The sequence below is a fragment of the Denticeps clupeoides genome, chromosome 7 (genome assembly GCF_900700375.1).
Source record: "Denticeps clupeoides chromosome 7, fDenClu1.1, whole genome shotgun sequence".
NCBI classification, from domain to species: domain Eukaryota; kingdom Metazoa; phylum Chordata; class Actinopteri; order Clupeiformes; family Denticipitidae; genus Denticeps; species Denticeps clupeoides.
Genome location: NC_041713.1, coordinates 20,671,190 through 20,690,308, shown reverse-complemented (window position 1 = coordinate 20,690,308; position 19,119 = coordinate 20,671,190). Strand labels below are relative to the sequence as shown.

General features: G+C 45.0%; 3 protein-coding genes across 3 annotated transcripts; all 3 read left to right on the top strand.

Moving 5' to 3' along the window:
- The first annotated feature begins 865 nt into the window (after positions 1-865).
- On the top strand, positions 866-4,513 carry LOC114793852 (zona pellucida sperm-binding protein 4-like). Its single transcript, XM_028985984.1, has 10 exons — positions 866-878; positions 1,256-1,504; positions 1,575-1,762; positions 1,965-2,062; positions 2,129-2,286; positions 2,356-2,548; positions 2,616-2,763; positions 2,854-2,929; positions 3,003-3,055; positions 4,460-4,513. Exons 1-10 carry the CDS (start codon positions 866-868, stop codon positions 4,511-4,513), a joined length of 1,230 nt encoding a protein of 409 aa, XP_028841817.1.
- A 2,169-nt stretch (positions 4,514-6,682) lies between these two features.
- Positions 6,683-14,603, top strand: LOC114793851 (zona pellucida sperm-binding protein 4-like). The gene is made up of 9 exons (XM_028985983.1): positions 6,683-6,998; positions 7,069-7,256; positions 7,463-7,560; positions 7,629-7,786; positions 7,856-8,048; positions 8,116-8,263; positions 8,340-8,415; positions 8,489-8,541; positions 14,430-14,603. Exons 1-9 carry the CDS (start codon positions 6,683-6,685, stop codon positions 14,601-14,603), a joined length of 1,404 nt encoding a protein of 467 aa, XP_028841816.1.
- A 2,041-nt stretch (positions 14,604-16,644) lies between these two features.
- On the top strand, positions 16,645-18,851 carry LOC114793850 (zona pellucida sperm-binding protein 4-like). The gene is made up of 9 exons (XM_028985981.1): positions 16,645-16,657; positions 17,035-17,283; positions 17,354-17,541; positions 17,748-17,845; positions 17,914-18,071; positions 18,141-18,333; positions 18,401-18,548; positions 18,626-18,701; positions 18,775-18,851. Exons 1-9 carry the CDS (start codon positions 16,645-16,647, stop codon positions 18,849-18,851), a joined length of 1,200 nt encoding a protein of 399 aa, XP_028841814.1.
- Positions 18,852-19,119: the final 268 nt, after the last annotated feature.

The following is a 19,119-nucleotide window of genomic DNA, read 5'->3' as shown; positions in this document are numbered from 1 at the left end:
TGTCTTACCCAGTAGGCTACTACCATCCTCCAAGCAGTCAGAGCTCTCAATGCACTGCCATCACCAGAACACTGTAAAACTCAACAATCAATACACTTCCAGCCTTAAGCATTTTACACATTTCTGCTCTTTTTGCACATTTCTGCTCATTTTGCATGTTTGTCTTGTCTTGTGTGTCCTGTTTGAAATATCCAACTTATCCACTTAGATGCATCCTACATGATGTCATCCAACTATGTCCTGTTTATCCTGCTCATTGTACAAAAAGTTTTACTTTTCTCTTTCAGAGATCTATAGAGTATTAAAGTTTTAGTTTTAGTTAATATAGTTTAGTTTAGTGTGTATATACATATATATTTTTCTTTTATGATTGCACTATGGGGGGTCTGTATGAAACAGTATTTCAATACATATTATACTGTGTATACTGTTGTACTGACAATAAACCAATCCTGAATGTTGAATTTTGCTTGGGGGAGGTTGCAGTTTGATAAAAATACAAGCGGGGGACCTTCACAAAAGACAAAAGCACAAAATTGACCTGGAATTTCCCATCTTACAGAAGTGCAAATAAAAAAGAGAATCCTAAAACAACAAAAGGGGACAATAAGAATTTTAGCGGATGGCAGCAAGTGACCGTCTAGAGGACTGTTCAGCTGCTGAAATCCCAAATCATTCAAGAATAGGACAACATTTCCAGAACCCTGGAACTAGTTTCATAATTCTCAGATATTTATTCAATATATTTATTAAAATGATTTGACAATAATTGTTAAATACATTTATTTACCTTTAAACAGTGTCTCAAACAATTGTAAATAGGGTTAATGTATTCTGAAGTATTCTGAAGAAGTGACAAGACCTTATGGAACTATTTAGTGCTTGTCAAAAAAGGTGACTGATGGCTTTTCACTAGATGGATGGACGCATCTGATCCTCCAGGCTAATAAAAAATGAATCTTTTGTGAAAAATAAAACTCATTTGAAATATCACTTTAAACATTCCTTTTACAACTCAAGTACATGAGTGTCAGGTGGCAAGGTAGGAATATTCACTTCAATGTAAATCAGGCAAAATGTGCTGATGCAAATCAAGCTGATTACTTTATTGCAGTGGGGCAGGATTTTTAATGAGGGGGTGTGGTTTTAAACAACAGCCACTAATACATCAGTGAATCTGGTGAGCTATAAAAGAGTCCCTCAGCATACAGGTTGATAGGTAGTGTTTGTAGTGTTGTGGATATGGGTAAAGGAGGGAGCATGTTTGGTGTCCTGGTGCTGGTTTTTGGGGGCCCTTTGTGCTTTGCCCAAATAAAGACCATTCCTTCTCCCTCTGGGCCACAGATCCCCACCTTGGCCCGTGATCCAGGCCTGCCAGTTTCAGACCAATGTCAAGTGAATAATTTTGAGCGGGTACCCTGTGGGGAACCTGGAATCTCTGCTAGTAACTGCAGTGCTATAAGATGCTGTTTTGATGGTCACCAATGTTACTATGGCAAAATGTGTAGGTGTCAGTTTTACTTTATGGTTGACTGTGTAAGGAGGATCTTTACTTTTTCTTTGACTTTCCTCAGTAACTCTCCAGTGCACCAGGGATGGACAGTTTGTGCTTGTGGTGTCCATGGACGCAACCCTCCCTCGGCTGAGTTTAGACTCCGTTACGTTGTTGGGAGGAAGCCATGCACCCTGTGCTGCTGTTGATTCCAATGGTGCCTTTGCCATTTTCCAGTTCCCTGTGACTGCATGTGGGACCCTTGTGACGGTGGGCATGTAATACTCTTTCCTGTATGTCCGGTCTTCCCAATCTTTGCCCTGTAGGCCCTCCTGGCAGTTCTGGTTGTAACCACTGTTCAATGGCCTATGTTTGGAATGAAGGTGCTCAGTAGGGACCTTCAACCAGGCTCAGGAGCCCTTTCTGTAAGGGAAGCCAGAATGAATGCTTATCCTGTACGGTCTTGTTGCAGGTGGAGGCTGGCTATGTGATCTATGAGAATAGGATGTTCTCCTCTTATGAGGTGGGAGTTGGTCCTCTTGGTTCCATCACAAGAGACAGCCAATTTGAGTGAGTGAGCAGTTCTATTCTGTGTGGAATGAGTGTGGGGAGGTCTTAATGCACTGTCTTCTGCAGGCTTCTCTTTCAGTGTCGCTATTTTGGTGCTGCTGTGGAGGCAGTGGTGGTTCAAACTGGCTTTTCTGACTCACCACTTCCAGTTGCTGCTCTTGGTCCACTCCAGGTGGAGCTCAGGCTGGCTAATGGCCGCTGTGCCATCAAAGGATGTGTGGAAGGTACTGCACGTCATAAATTCGTCCTTTCCTCTATTGAATTGTGAGCTTTGCCGTTTCCTCTCTCTGTAGCGACTGTCGCGTACAATTCCTACTATGGTGATGCTGATTACCCAGTCACTAAAATTCTGCGGGACCCAGTGTATGCTGAAGTACGTATTGTGGGGAGAACCGATCCCAACCTTGTTCTGATGCTGGGCCGCTGCTGGGCCACATCCAACCCAAACCCCTACAGCTCCCCACAGTGGGACATCCTGGTTGATGGGTAAGGAGCGGTTTTGGCTAACTGGATAAAACTGTATGCAGTGTCCTCACTACTGAATTCTCTTCAGATGTCCGTACCAGGATGACCGTTACCTGTCCACCTTGGTTCCTGTATCTGGCTCCTCCGTGCTTCAGTATCCAACGCACTACAAACGCTTCATCCTTCAGATGTTTACATTTGTGAACCCTACATCTTATGTGGCGTTGACTGAGAAGGTACTCTTATTAAATATGACCCCCCCCCCCCCCCCCCCCCCTCAAGGCTCATGCTAGGCTAAATGTGCTAATCCTACCTTCTTGTGTTAGGTTTTCATCCACTGTAATACTGCAGTTTGCTATCCTTCTCCCACAACATCCTGTCAACAGACGTGTGGTCGACAGAGTGAGTAGCTTGTGCAGTCCATCTGAAATGATCTAGTAGTGGTTGTTGCTGACCCCCTTATTTCTTCCTGCAGGGAGGTCCACAAATGTGAACACTGGTAAAGAAACCCTGGTTTCCAGTGGCGAGGTTCACTTGGGATATTTTTATTGAAATAAACCCTCTTAAATGACTCCAGTTCTAGCAGTGTGGTTCTTGTAATTGTGATTTGCCCTAAACTGGGTTCTTATCTAAGGATCTTGTACAGCTGTAAGGAAAGGTTCCTTTTCTCTGGGCCACCACTCTGCAACTTCATCCAATGCAAATGGTTTCTAATTTCATTTCACTGACAACACTAATTGTTACTGGCCAATGTACATGAGCAGCTTTCTTGATGTATTTGTCCTTCCCTCAGGGCTGGTTCTAGACTGTCTGCTCCCTTGTATGCCTGTTAAGGGGGGCACACAATTGCAGTTAAGGTGGGGTGCTCCGGATTGCACTTTCATGCCTCTACCCTAAGACCTATCCAACTTTCCCACCTGAACTGAGCTTTGGGTTTCTGAGGCACACTAACCCTGACAAGGTGGTGATCCCACGGGGGGGCAAAGAACAAAATATTCATCAGCTTAGAACTAAAAACATTTACCCTTTTAACTAGATGGCCTGTCACTTATTCAAACTGGTAACACTCCCTATTACCAAAACTAAAGGATTCATTTCACAGCATTGTTTCCTTTTGTGATCAGCTGTGGAGGAACGTGAAATAAGCTTTTATATAGTGTCTGGGTCCTCCAGTCAGTTCAATGTAACAGGCTGTAGCTCGTGGAATTGAGAACACAAGATGGAAGAACAGTGGCCTAGTCCACTGTTGGTTATGAATGGATTTTGCTGACTGAGCAGGAGGCTTAGAAGATGCTGTAAATCAAACATGCTGCTGTGTCAATTTGCTGGCCAGAAATATAAAAACAGGCAGCCTCTATGGATCCTTTATAGAGAGGAAATAGTTTTATTTGGTTTACCACTATAACATTTTTCCATGTTCCAGTCATAAGTAGGTGAGTGTTAAAAGGGTTTGCTTTTGGTCTGCTACAGTGGAACCAGCAGAGATTCCATGTGCTGATACTTGTCAAGTACGTGGAATTGTAGTAATGGTGGTTGGTTGGTTCTGTTTTACTTCTCTACAAGTAGTGACAGCGGTGTGAGCTAAGTTCCCCTGGAAGGGACGTCGGAGTTGCATGTTCTTTCTGGAGTTCTTGGAGCATTCCACCTATTGGCGTCACTGTGTCATAGTGGAATTGTCATACAGCAGCTGAGGTCGATGTTGGGAGGAAGTTTGGGGATGTGGGTGAGCATGAGAACCATGTCAATGCTCCGGTTACATTTACATTCATTCAAACTGGGTGGAGGGAATAAGCTCTCCACTCTGCAGACAGGCCCCAGTCTGTGTTTATAGGAAACACCTCCATGGTGTCAGACTGAGCACAGGTTCCCCACAGGGATGCTGTTCAACCCACTGCTGTTCACTCTGCTGATACACTACTGTGCTGCAAAAAGATTGTCAGCAGCATGAAGTTCCTGGGTGTGCACATGACCGACGACCTCTCCTAGAACCTCAACACCACATCCACCACCAAGAAAGACCAGCAACGTCTGCACTTCCTCAGAAAGCTGAAGAAGGCCAACCTTCCTCCCATCCTCACATCATTCTACCAGGGGACCGTTGAGAGTGTTTCTCTGCTGCTACATCCTGTACTCGTCTGGTACAGGAACTGCACTGTCACTGTGAAGACAGCAGAGCGCATCATCATGGCTCCACTTTCACCATCTCCCAGCACTACAAGAAACACCTCATCCGCCGAGCTTGGAACATAATGACTCTCACCACCCCTCACGTGCCCTGTTCTCCCTCCTACCGTCTGGCAGATGGTTCCGCAACATCAGAACTGTAACTGCAAGAGGTTCTTCCTCATTTACAGCATTTATCAGATGCCCTTATCCAGAGCGACTTTCAATCAGTAGTTACAGGGACAGTCCCCCTCGAGAGACTCAGGCTTACGTGTCTTGCTCAGGGACACAATGGTAATAAGTGGGATATGAACCTGGGTCTTTTGGTTCATAGGTGAGTGTCTTACCCACTAGGCTACTTCCATCCTCCAAGCAGTCAGAGCTCTCAGTGCACTGCCATCACCAGAACACTGTAAAACTCAAACATCAATACACTTCCAGCCTTATGCACTTGATAACACACTGACCATTTTGCACATCTCAATTCAGGTTGCACATTTCTGATCATTTTGCACATGTTTGTCTTTTCTTGTGTGTCTTCTTTGAAATATCCAACTTATCCACTTCAATGTATCCTACATGATGTCGTCCAGTGTTACATCCTGGTATTTTGATATGTTTCTGTTCTGTGTTTTGTGTTGAGTTTGCAGGTGCCTGGTAATAACAAATTCAGCCCATCTGTTCCTGCTGTGGACAGACAATAAAAGGAGCCTCAGTCTCCTTTTTCAGGGCTGCGCTTGCCGTGACATCCACCCCGCCCGCCTCCCTACCATTTCCCTTTTGCATCATTTCCGGTTTCCCCTGCGCTTCCCCTAGGAGGCGACGCAACTTGTGTCGGCCTGCTGCGTTTTTGTTTTTTTGTATTCTAGTTTTGTTTGACGTTATTCGTTGTAATTCGTTTTGTATGTATTTCTTCTTTATTTGTATATTTATTTGTTAATAAAATACTTGTTAAATTTCTCAGTTTAGTCTTAGTAGGTTTTTTTTTTTGTCCTTTCTTTTGTTACGGACCGGATCCCCTAGACCTATGTCCTCTTCATTGTACAAAAAAGGTTTTACTTTGCTCTTACAGTGATCTATAGAGTATTTAAGTTTTAGGTTTAGTTAGTTTAGTGTGTATATATATTTTTCTTTTATGATTGCACTATGGGGGGTCTGTATGAAACAGTATTTCAATACACGTTATACTGTGTATACTGTTGTACTTAAAATAAACCAGTCTTGAATCTTGCTTGGGGGAGGTCGCAGTTTAACAAAGTTTAACAAGTGGGGGACCTTCATGAAAAACAAAAGCACAAAATGCCATGGACCTGGAATTTCCCATCTTACAGAATTGAAAATATAAAAATATAATCAGAAAAGAACAAAAGTTAAACTTTAAAAAGGGACAATAAGAACTTTATCAGATGACAGCAAGTGACCATCCAGAGGACTGTTCAGCTGCTGAAATCCCATATCATTCAAGAATAGGACAACTAGTGGAACTAGGATCAGAATTATCAGATATTTATTTAAAATATTTGTTTAAATGATTTCACTATGATTGTTATTTACCTTTAAACATTGTCCCAAACAATTGGAAATAGGGTTAATGTAGTCTGATGTCATGTGACAAGTGACAAGACCTTATGGAGATATTTGGTGTTTGCATTGTCAAAAAAGTGACTGATGGCTTTTTGCCAGATGGATGGATGCATCTGATTTGAAAAATCACTTTAAACCTTAACATTACTTTTACAACTCTAGTACATGAACGTGGCAAGGTAGTACGTGGCAAGGTAGGAATATTGACTTCAATATAAATTGGGCAAAATGTGCGGATGCAAATCAAGCTGATTACACCAGAAATCTCATAATTAACTGATTACTTTACCGCAGTGGGGCAGGATTTTTAATGAGGGGGTGTGGTTTTAAACTTCCAGTGAATCTGGTGAGCTATAAAAGAGTCCCTCAGCATGCAGGTTGATAGGGAGTGTTTGTAGTGTTGTGGATATGGATATGGATATGGATATGGATATGGATATGGATATGGGTATGGGTATGGGTATGGGTAAAGGAGGGAGCATGTTTGGTGTCCTGGTCCTGGTTTTTGGGGGCCCTTTGTGCTTTGCCCAAATAAAGACCATTCCTTCTCCCTCTGGGCCACAGATACCCACCTTGGCCCGTGATCCAGGCCTGCCAGTTTCAGACCAATGTCAAGTGAATAATTTTGAGCGGGTACCCTGTGGGGAACCTGGAATTTCTGCTAGTAACTGCAGTGCTATAAGATGCTGTTTTGATGGTCACCAATGTTACTACGGCAAAATGGGTAGGTGTCCGTTTTACTTTATGGTTGACTGTGTAAGGAGGATCTTTACTTTTTCTTTGACTTTCCTCAGTAACTGTCCAGTGCACCAGGGATGGACAGTTTGTGCTTGTGGTGTCCATGGACGCAACCCTCCCCCGGCTGAGTTTAGACTCCGTTACGTTGTTGGGTGGAAGCCATGCACCCTGTGCTGCTGTTGATTCCAACGGTGCCTTTGCCATTTTCCAGTTCCCTGTGACTGCATGTGGGACCCTTGTGACGGTGGGCATGTAATACTCTTTCCTGTATGTCCGGTCTTCCCAATCTTTGCCCTGTAGGCCCTCCTGGCAGTTCTGGTTGTAACCACTGTTCAATGGCCTAATTAAGTTTGGCATGAAGGTGCTCAGAAGGGACCTTCAACCGGGCTCAGGAGCCCTTTCTGTAAGTGAAGCCAGAATGAACGCTTATCCTGTACGGTCTTGTTGCAGGTGGAGGCTGGCTATGTGATCTATGAGAATAGGATGTTCTCCTCTTATGAGGTGGGAGTTGGTCCTCTTGGTTCCATCACAAGAGACAGCCAATTTGAGTGAGTGAGCAGTTCTATTCTGTGTGTGGAATGAGTGTGGGGAGGTCTTAATGCACTGTCTTCTGCAGGCTTCTCTTTCAGTGTCGCTATTTTGGTGCTGCTGTGGAGGCAGTGGTGGTTCAAACTGGCTTTTCTGACTCACCACTTCCAGTTGCTGCTCTTGGTCCACTCCAGGTGGAGCTCAGGCTGGCTAATGGCCGCTGTGCCATCAAAGGATGTGTGGAAGGTACTGCACGTCATAAATTCGTCCTTTCCTCTATTGAATTGTGAGCTTTGCCGTTTCCTCTCTCTGTAGCGACTGTCGCGTACAATTCCTACTACGGTGATGCTGATTACCCAGTCACTAAAATTCTGCGGGACCCAGTGTATACTGAAGTACGTATTGTGGGGAGAACCGATCCCAACCTTGTTCTGATGCTGGGCCGCTGCTGGGCCACATCCAACCCAAACCCCTACAGCTCCCCACAGTGGGACATCCTGGTTGATGGGTAAGGAGCGGTTTTGGATAACTGGATAAAACTGTATGCAGTGTCCTCACTAATGAATTCTCTTCAGATGTCCGTACCAGGATGACCGTTACCTGTCCACCTTGGTTCCTGTATCTGGCTCCTCCGTGCTTCAGTATCCAACGCACTACAAACGCTTCATCCTTCAAATGTTTACATTTGTGAACCCTACGTCTTATGTGGCGTTGACTGAGAAGGTACTCTTATTAAATATGAACCCCCCCTCAAGGCTCATGCTAGGCTAAATGTGCTAATCCTACCTTCTTGTGTTAGGTTTTCATCCACTGTAATACTGCAGTTTGCTATCCTTCTCCCACAACATCCTGTCAACAGACGTGTGGTCGACAGAGTGAGTAGCTTGTGCAGTCCATCTGAAATGATCTAGTAGTGGTTGTTGCTGACCCCCTTCTTTCTTCCTGCAGGGAGGTCCACAAATGTGAACACTGGTAAAGAAACCCTGGTTTCCAGTGGCGAGGTTCACTTGGGATATTTTTATTGAAATAATAAACCCTCTTAAATGACTCCAGTTCTGGCAGTGTGGTTCTTGTAATCGTGATTTGCCCTAAACTGGGCTCCTAAGGATCTTGTACAACTGTAAGGCAAGGCTCCTTTTCTCTGGGGCACCACTCAGCAGGTTCATCCAATGTTCCCCACCTCTGGGCTTTGAGACTGTATGTGCTTGCGCCCGGTTATTACTGGCCCCAGTAATGTTTTACTTTTCTCCTGACTGGCACTCCTGAGTCTAGGACTAATTGAACCCAAATCATGACTTATGTTCTTACCAGGCGCACCCCCACCCCCCCCATTTGGACATTGTGGGTTTTTACATCTACTCTGAACTTTGTCACTATTTGCTGTGTGTGTGTATTGGGGAGGGTGACATCAAATCGACAGTACTAGTGATTTTATTCTGATTTGCTGCAAACATTTTTAACTGGTTGATCTAAATAGCAAATAAAGTGCTCCTATATTAATTTACTTGTGTCTGGGGTGGACCAAGGGTGAGCATAAAGTAAGATTGCAGGAAGTCCACTCTTGACTGACAGCATGAAAAGTGGAGGTCCACAAGGTGGTGCTGCTACTGCAGAAGTTCCTAATGTGCTTTTGATGCCTTGGTTTTTGGGAGGCACCTGGGTGCCTAAATTTGGGGATAAGGAGAGAAAAATGAGTCTAACTGATTGGCGGATTCAAGCGGAAACTCTCATTCATGCCCAAAATCTTAATCAGGTCCAGCATGTGGATTTTGTTTTGAGTGCCCTCCAGGGGAGAGCAGGGTGGGAGGTTTTACTGCTTGCTGGCATCAAGTCCAAAAAAAATCAAGGTCCTGGATGTGTATGGGGAACTAGTCTCTGTAGTGTGCCTGCTGCTTCACTTGTAAGTGGAGGAGGTTTGTGCATTTATCTTGCAACGCTGTGAGTGCATGGCCATGTGGAGGAACAAGGAACCAAGGACTGATGGTGGGGTTGAAGATGATTACTATGAAATGGTGAGGTCTCCACAGGGCTGCGGCTAGGTCCCTTACACGTAAGTCACTCTGGATAAGGGCATGCCAAATGCCTTAAATGTAAATTTACAAGGAATCCTGCTTTGAAGATTATAGACATAAGCAAGGAGGACAAGGCAGTGGAACAAGAGCAGAATCTCAGTGCGGAGCATGCCAATGTAAGACAGACATATGCAGCGGGAGTGCCCCCAACGGCAAACCCCACCACAGGGTTTGACCACTTCGGCCACTGTTGGGCGGATGGCCAAGCGTGGGACTCAAACAGGAACTCCACATAAGCCTGCAGTAGTTGGACAGTGCCTTGAAGTTGAAGATCCAAGGAAAGAAAATCCCCTGCTTTTCTAGATACCGGCTCACAGGTGACTATTCAGTCAATCATTGTTTCAGCGTCACGTCCATCTTGGCTGACTAAAAGCTGTTAATGCGCTGAAGTTACCTTGTTGGCTATGCTATATTAGACTTTCATATACAGGGGGTGGTAGTGCCAGCAAAGGGTGGTGTTCTAGTCTACTGACAACTTTCAGTCAGATTATGGCATCCTTGGGATGAATGTGATAACTCATTGCTGAGAGGCCCTCTTCCAGAATGGTCACCCCAGCCTGGCAGCATGTTCCAGGGGCTGGGCAAGCATCGGAGAGGGCTTTCCACGTGTGCTGACGTGTACAGGCAATAACCACCATTTCTGAAGTTCAGATAAATGCCTGTTTGTATTCCCAGGGACCAGTCCTCTTGCCCCCTGAGAGATGATAATGTGGGCTTGTGTGCCACAGGCGGCTGGACATGCAAATTGTTGTGTGATGGCCGGGCACTAGTGCAGATGAGGTCAGGCAAAATACACCTCTGTGATTGTAACCCACACACCTCTGGTAGAATTGCCAGCTCATAAACCCTTGGCACAGGTTACAGACATCCTGGGGCCCAGACATTTGGTACTGTGGCAGTCTCGGGGTTGTGAAGTGGAGGTTGATGTAAGCCTTATGAGTGTCAAAGGAAACAATGTAACCAGGGTGGTAGTAGCCTAGTGGTAACACACTCGTCTATGAACCAGAAGATGCAGGTTCAAATCCCACTTACTACCATCTTGTCCCTGAGACACTTAACCCTAAGTTGCTCCCGGGAGACTGTCCGTGTCACTACTGATTGAAAGTCGCTCTAAATCTAAATGCTCTAAATCTAAATGTAAATGACTGCGATCACAACATTGGAGAGCTCCAAGGTGACAGATTGTAGTGGACAAAGACTACTTTCCAACAGGAGCAATTGACTAATCTCCCTCAGCGGTGGTTGGATCAGTGCAGTGATGCACCAGATTCCAACAGTATGAGAACAATACAGACCAGTTACCCCAGTTTGTATCCTGAGCTCCTTGACCTGCTGCAAGGGTTGTTGGCCAGCGGGATCATCACAGAGAGTTCTAGTCTGTGGGCAGCCCCAGTGGTCTAAGTGAAAAAGAAAGATGGGACCTGGCTTAATGAAAGCTAAATGCAGTCACCCATAAAGAAGCATTCCCACTCCCTCATATCAAAGAATCCTTCACTGGACTGAAAAAGGCTATCCGACCTTGGCTATTGGCAAGTTGAATTAGACCCGTGTGACAAAGAAAAGGCTGCTTTTGTAATGCCAATGAGTCTCTACCAGATGAAGTGTATGCCCTTTGGACTTTGTAATGTGCCTTTTACCTTCCAGTGCCTAATGCCGAGTTGTCTGGGGGAAAGAGTCAATGACTTCCTTTTGATCTATCTTGATAATGTGATCCTGTATTAATCAGATTTTGATAGTCACTTAATGCACCTGGAACAAGTGTTTGAATTACTTCACCATCATGGCCTTAAGCCCCAGCCAACTGGCCAACTACAGCTTTGAAATCTGCTAAAGGCCCGGATCTGTAAACCAAAATGCAGATGCCCGATTGCCCTGTTGGGGCCAGTAATAACCGGGTGCAAGCACATACAGTCTCACAGCCCAGAGGTGGGGAAAATATGGAGGTGCATATTGGAGGAGGAACATTCGCCGGTGATTCAGGAGGCTGACCCTGATCTTAGCATGGTACGCCAGTGGAAAACCGAAGGCATGGGATGTCCACCGCTGGACATAGTCCCTTTCAGCAGTGGGCCAGAAGTTAATTAGAGAATGGGAACATCTGAAATTGTGTGATGGGATCTTGGTATGGGGAAAGTCAGGACCCTGCAACTGGACAGATGTTGGCACCAGTGGTGGTGCCAGCCGAAGAAACATGGGAAATCTGGGAATCTTATCATGGCGCCTTTGGCCATGCTCTGGGTCAGAGAATGGTGCCTGCACTCAGGGGGCAGGTTTATTGGGATGGCTTGGCTCGTGATTGTGGGAAGTGCCCAAAAGAGTGCTGTTAGTGCATACTGGGTCAGCACTTTTGAATTTTGGCTATGGACTTTCTTTCTTTAGGTAGAGTGAATGACTCCCAATCTTTTTGGTTTTAACTGATTTGTTTTCTAAATATGCCATAGCCGTCCTCACATAGGATCAGACAGCACAGACTACAGTGAAAGCTCCATGGAGGCATGTTATTCAACCGTTTGGATGTCCAGAACGAATTTTAACTGATCATGGGGGTGCATTTGAATCTGACCTCATGAGAGACTTTGCCAAGTGTATGCTTGTACTAAGAGTCACAGAACTCCCTATCATACTCAAGGTAATGGAGCTGGTGAGGGGTTTAATCAGACCCTCCTAAGGTTATTAAATACTGTGGATCAGGACGGCCAGACACATGGGGTCTATCAATTGCCCCATCTGTTGCAAGCATATAACAATACCCCACATAGATCAACAGGCTTAGCACCTTTTTACACTCTGTATAGGAGACATGCTCAACTACCAGTTGATATGGTCCTGGACATCTCCTTACCACAGACACAGGGCTCTTTGAATGACTGGGTATGACAACACCAAAGAGAGCTAGTGGCAGCCTACCACCAGGTATGGAGGTGGACAAAGCGGCAGCAAGAGTGGGACTGACACCCCTTGGTGCCGAGGGAAAGGGTACGGTCCAAGAACTTTAGACCGCAGGCCTGGGAAAAATTAGGCCCCCACTGCATCACAAAACCCTTTGTGGTCGTCTCCCAACTTAACCACGGTTGGCCTTTTTATGTGATATGCCCCGAAGGTAAACAGTGACCTGCTCGTACAATCCACCAGAACAACTCCCAAGAGGGAGGATATCCTGGGGGTGGGAAGGTATCACAGGGCGGTGTAGGGTTTTGGACTTTTAATATTCAGTGTTGTCCTCTACAGCCAGGCTTCTCCCAAGGTGAAGAATATGCATTAAGGCCTGTCATTGATTTACGGGAACAGAGGCAGGTAGGTCCTAACTCTCAAGGAAGTGTTTGGGTCGAGAATTTAGGACCTAGAGTTAATTTTGGTGTGCCTCCTGACAGATTTGGGAATTAGTGGTCTGGTTGACTACTGGTAAAAGGGGGAGGGGAAATGTCAAGTACATGGAATTGTAGAAATGTAGTAATGGTTGTTGGGATGTTTTACGTTTCTACTGACTTGCACTCATTAATGCGTGTAGGACTAATTGAACCCTTATCATGACTTTTATGTTCTTACCAGGGACTTGTGTGTTGCATTTGTCTTATTTCTAATGACACTGATGTATTGATTATAGGGGACTGGGTACTGGTTGTGGGTATTCTTATGTGTTTCTTATGAATAGAGCCCACTTTATGTCATGGGGAGGGCAGTCGGAAGAGCGGTGATGAGTACCTGGAACTGGGAACCACAATGTTGTTGATGACAGTGGTGCGAGCAGTGTGACCAGAGGCCGGCGGAAATTGTGGAGGGCAGTACAGCCAGTGATGCTACAACCAGTGACAGCAGCACGAGCTAAGTTTCCCTGGAAGGGACGTCAGAGTTGTAATCTTCAGTTTGTGTGTTCTTTTCTGTGTGTTTGGAGCATTCCATCCATTGGCCTGACTGTGTTTGGGTTACAACTGGATTTATTACCCACCCAACCCTCCTAGAGTGTGAAATGGTGGTGTTTTATTTGCGGTTTGTGTGATTTCTATTTTGACAAATTGTGGGTTTTTACATGTACTCTGAACTTTTGTCACTATTTGCTGTGTATGTATTGTGGAGGGCAACATCAAATCGGCAGTACTAGTGATGTGTAACAGCTCCGGACAGTATTTTATTCTGATATGCACCAAACATTAATTTTAACTGGTGGATCTAAATAGCAAATAAAGTGTTACTATGCTAATTTGTAGTTTGCGTGTACCAAGGGTAAGCATCAAGTAACCTCATGGTCACGACACTTCTGTTCTGTGTTTTCACATGCTCACATGACACATTTCAAGAAGTTTCTCAACTTCTGAAAGTTTGAGTGAAGGGGGCAGGATGTTTAAGGGGGAACTGCTCCCACTTTCGCTCTTGCAAGAGAGTGTATGAGTGAGAGGGACCAGCACACGAATGGATCCTGACCACAAACAGTCCATATCGGCAACACCTCCAGCTGCAATACAAATCACATGAAGTTCACTGATGACATTACTGTTGTGAGACTGGTCAGGGACAATCATATATACAATCATATAGTGTTGTCAGATGAGAAATTCCAGGTTCATGAAGACCCCCCCACTTTATCTCAGAGCTTTGTCCTTCTGCTCACCAGGGTGGCAGGTTGTATTAGCAGGTTTTACTGCTGCCTAAAAGGCAATCCTCCAGCTGTGGTATCTTGATAGTAATTTGAAATGTTACTGGATCAGATCGTTACTCAACACTGCAGGAGGAGGAGACTACACGTCGACTGAATATTGCTAGTTAGTCCACATTAAATGCATGAATAAGACTCCTTAATTAATAACACTCTGTCCACACAGCGCATGTGGCCAACATATCAGGCCTGCAGCAGCAACCCCTCCCTGCCAGATGAGCTGAATGACTTCTTTGCAAGGTTTGAGGCAGAGATCAGGGAGCCACTGAGAAAGACGACCTCCTCTCCCAATGACCAGGACCTCTGTCTTTCCATGGGAGACTGTGTCCTGCCTATATGATTATTGACCCATTGCACTCACACCCATCATTAAAAAGAGGCTGGTTCTGAGGCACATGAAGACCCAACTCCCACAGAATCTGGACCCACTTCAGTTCTCCTACTGGCCAAACTGCTCCACAGATAATGCAATCTCGTCTGCCCTTCACACAACCCCACCTTGACAAAAAAGACATTTATGCCAGAATGCTGTTTATTGTCTTCAGCTCAGCATTCCTGGGACCTGCTGGGAATAAGCTCTCCACTCTGCATCTGGATCTATAAAGCAGTCTCTGTTTATATGAAACACCTCCATGGTGTCAGACTGAGCACAGGTTCTACACAGGGATGCTGCTCAGCCCACTGCTGTTCACTCTGCTGACACACGACTGTGCTGTACAGTACAGTTCAAACCACATCGTCAAGTTTGCAGATGACACAGCAGTAGTGGGGGTCGTCACCAACAATAATGAGTCTGCTTACAGAGAGGAGATAAAACATCTGGTGGATTGGTGCCAGAGTAACAACCTGACTCAAGTCCAAAAATATGGTTGTCAACTTCAGGAAGAAACTGACTGTCCCCACCCCACTACACATCGATGAATGTGATTATCAGCAGCATGAAGTTCCTGGGTGTGCACATGGCAGACAACGTTTCCTGGAGTCTCAAAACCACATCCACCACCAAGAAAGCCCAGCAATGTCTGCAAATGTAAATGTCTGCACTTCCTCAGAAAGTTGAAGAAGGCCAACCATCCTCCCTTCATCATTCTCCTCCCAACCTCACATCATTCTACCAGGGGACCATTGAGAGTGTTTCTGGTATCGTCTGGTACGGGAACTGCACTGTAGCAGATAGTGAAGACAGCGGAGCGCATCATCGGTGCTCCATCTCCCAGCTCTACGAGAAACACCTCATCCGTCAAGCTCACAACATAATGAAGGACTCTCACCACCCCTTACATGCCCTGTTCTCTTTCCTACTGTCTGGCAGACGGTTTCGGGGCATCAGAACTGTAACTGCCAGGCACTGCAAGAGCTTCTTCCTCATTTACAGCATTTATCAGACGCCCTTATTCAGAGCAACTTTCAATCAGTAGTAACAGGGACAGTCCCAGACTCAAGGTTAAGTGTCTTGCTCAGGGACACAATGGTGGTAAGAGGGGTATGAACCTGGGTCTTTTGGTTAATACGTGAGTGTCTTACCCAGTAGGCTACTACCATCCTCCAAGCAGTCAGAGCTCTCAATGCACTGCCATCACCAGAACACTGTAAAACTCAACAATCAACACACTTCCAGCCTTAAGCATTTTACACATTTCTGCTCTTTTTGCACATTTCTGCTCATTTTGCATGTTTGTCTTGTCTTGTGTGTCCTGTTTGAAATATCCAACTTATCCACTTAGATGCATCCTACATGATGTCATCCAATTATGTCCTGTTTATCCTGCTCATTGTACAAAAAGTTTTACTTTTCTCTTTCAGAGATCTATAGAGTATTAAAGTTTTAGTTTTAGTTAATATAGTTTAGTTTAGTGTGTATATACATATATATTTTTCTTTTATGATTGCACTATGGGGGGTCTGTATGAAACAGTATTTCAATACATATTATACTGTGTATACTGTTGTACTGACAATAAACCAATCCTGAATGTTGAATTTTGCTTGGGGGAGGTTGCAGTTTGATAAAAATACAAGCGGGGGACCTTCACAAAAGACAAAAGCACAAAATTGACCTGGAATTTCCCATCTTACAGAAGTGCAAATAAAAAAGAGAATCCTAAAACAACAAAAGGGGACAATAAGAATTTTAGCGGATGGCAGCAAGTGACCGTCTAGAGGACTGTTCAGCTGCTGAAATCCCAAATCATTCAAGAATAGGACAACATTTCCAGAACCCTGGAACTAGTTTCATAATTCTCAGATATTTATTCAAGATATTTATTTAAATGATTTGACAATAATTGTTAAATACATTTATTTACCTTTAAACAGTGTCTCAAACAATTGTAAATAGGGTTAATGTATTCTGAAGTATTCTGAAGAAGTGACAAGACCTTATGGAACTATTTAGTGCTTGTCAAAAAAGGTGACTGATGGCTTTTCACTAGATGGATGGACGCATCTGATCCTCCAGGCTAATAAAAAATGAATCTTTTGTGAAAAATAAAACTCATTTGAAATATCACCTTAAACATTCCTTTTACAACTCAAGTACATGAGTGTCAGGTGGCAAGGTAGGAATATTCACTTCAATGTAAATCAGGCAAAATGTGCTGATGCAAATCAAGCTGATTACTTTATTGCAGTGGGGCAGGATTTTTAATGAGGGGGTGTGGTTTTAAACAACAGCCACTAATACATCAGTGAATCTGGTGAGCTATAAAAGAGTCCCTCAGCATACAGGTTGATAGGTAGTGTTTGTAGTGTTGTGGATATGGGTAAAGGAGGGAGCATGTTTGGTGTCCTGGTGCTGGTTTTTGGGGGCCCTTTGTGCTTTGCCCAAATAAAGACCATTCCTTCTCCCTCTGGGCCACAGATCCCCACCTTGGCCCGTGATCCAGGCCTGCCAGTTTCAGACCAATGTCAAGTGAATAATTTTGAGCGGGTACCCTGTGGGGAACCTGGAATCTCTGCTAGTAACTGCAGTGCTATAAGATGCTGTTTTGATGGTCACCAATGTTACTATGGCAAAATGGGTAGGTGTCAGTTTTACTTTATGGTTGACTGTGTAAGGAGGATCTTTACTTTTTCTTTGACTTTCCTCAGTAACTGTCCAGTGCACCAGGGATGGACAGTTTGTGCTTGTGGTGTCCATGGACGCAACCCTCCCTCGGCTGAGTTTAGACTCCGTTACGTTGTTGGGAGGAAGCCATGCACCCTGTGCTGCTGTTGATTCCAACGGTGCCTTTGCCATTTTCCAGTTCCCTGTGACTGCATGTGGGACCCTTGTGACGGTGGGCATGTAATACTCTTTCCTGTATGTCCGGTCTTCCCAATCTTTGCCCTGTAGGCCCTCCTGGCAGTTCTGGTTGTAACCACTGTTCAATGGCCTAATTAAGTTTGGCATGAAGGTGCTCAGTAGGGACCTTCAACCAGGCTCAGGAGCCCTTTCTGTAAGTGAAGCCAGAATGAACGCTTATCCTGTACGGTCTTGTTGCAGGTGGAGGCTGGCTATGTGATCTATGAGAATAGGATGTTCTCCTCTTATGAGGTGGGAGTTGGTCCTCTTGGTTCCATCACAAGAGACAGCCAATTTGAGTGAGTGAGCAGTTCTATTCTGTGTGTGGAATGAGTGTGGGGAGGTCTTAATGCACTGTCTTCTGCAGGCTTCTCTTTCAGTGTCGCTATTTTGGTGCTGCTGTGGAGGCAGTGGTGGTTCAAACTGGCTTTTCTGACTCACCACTTCCAGTTGCTGCTCTTGGTCCACTCCAGGTGGAGCTCAGGCTGGCTAATGGCCGCTGTGCCATCAAAGGATGTGTGGAAGGTACTGCACGTCATAAATTCGTCCTTTCCTCTATTGAATTGTGAGCTTTGCTGTTTCCTCTCTCTGTAGTGACTGTCGCGTACAATTCCTACTACGGTGATGCTGATTACCCAGTCACTAAAATTCTGCGGGACCCAGTGTATGCTGAAGTACGTATTGTGGGGAGAACCGATCCCAACCTTGTTCTGATGCTGGGCCGCTGCTGGGCCACATCCAACCCAAACCCCTACAGCTCCCCACAGTGGGACATCCTGGTTGATGGGTAAGGAGCAGTTTTGGCTAACTGGATAAAACTATATGCAGTGTCCTCACTAATGAATTCTCTTCAGATGTCCGTACCAGGATGACCGTTACCTGTCCACCTTGGTTCCTGTATCTGGCTCCTCCGTGCTTCAGTATCCAACGCACTACAAACGCTTCATCCTTCAGATGTTTACATTTGTGAACCCTACATCTTATGTGGCGTTGACTGAGAAGGTACTCTTATTAAATATGAACCCCCCCCTCAAGGCTCATGCTAGGCTAAATGTGCTAATCCTGCCTTCTTGTGTTAGGTTTTCATCCACTGTAATACTGCAGTTTGCTATCCTTCTCCCACAACATCCTGTCAACAGACGTGTGGTCGACAGAGTGAGTAGCTTGTGCAGTCCATCTGAAATGATCTAGTAGTGGTTGTTGCTGACCCCCTTATTTCTTCCTGCAGGGAGGTCCACAAATGTGAACACTGGTAAAGAAACCCTGGTTTCCAGTGGCGAGGTTCACTTGGGATATTTTTATTGAAATAATAAACCCTCTTAAATGACTCCAGTTCTGGCAGTGTGGTTTTTGTAATGGGGATTTGCCCTAAACATCTATACTTGACCTAGGCCAACCACAGCCTACTCAATGGTGCTCTATTGTATCGCTCCACATTCTCTCGATGAGCTTCAAGAGGTAGTCACCTGAAATAGCTTAACAGTCTTGAAGGAGCTAAAGTTCAAATTTTGTCAGTCATACATGGTGTGAAATGCTTTTAGTGACTGCTACAGACAAGATTATTGCAAGTAAA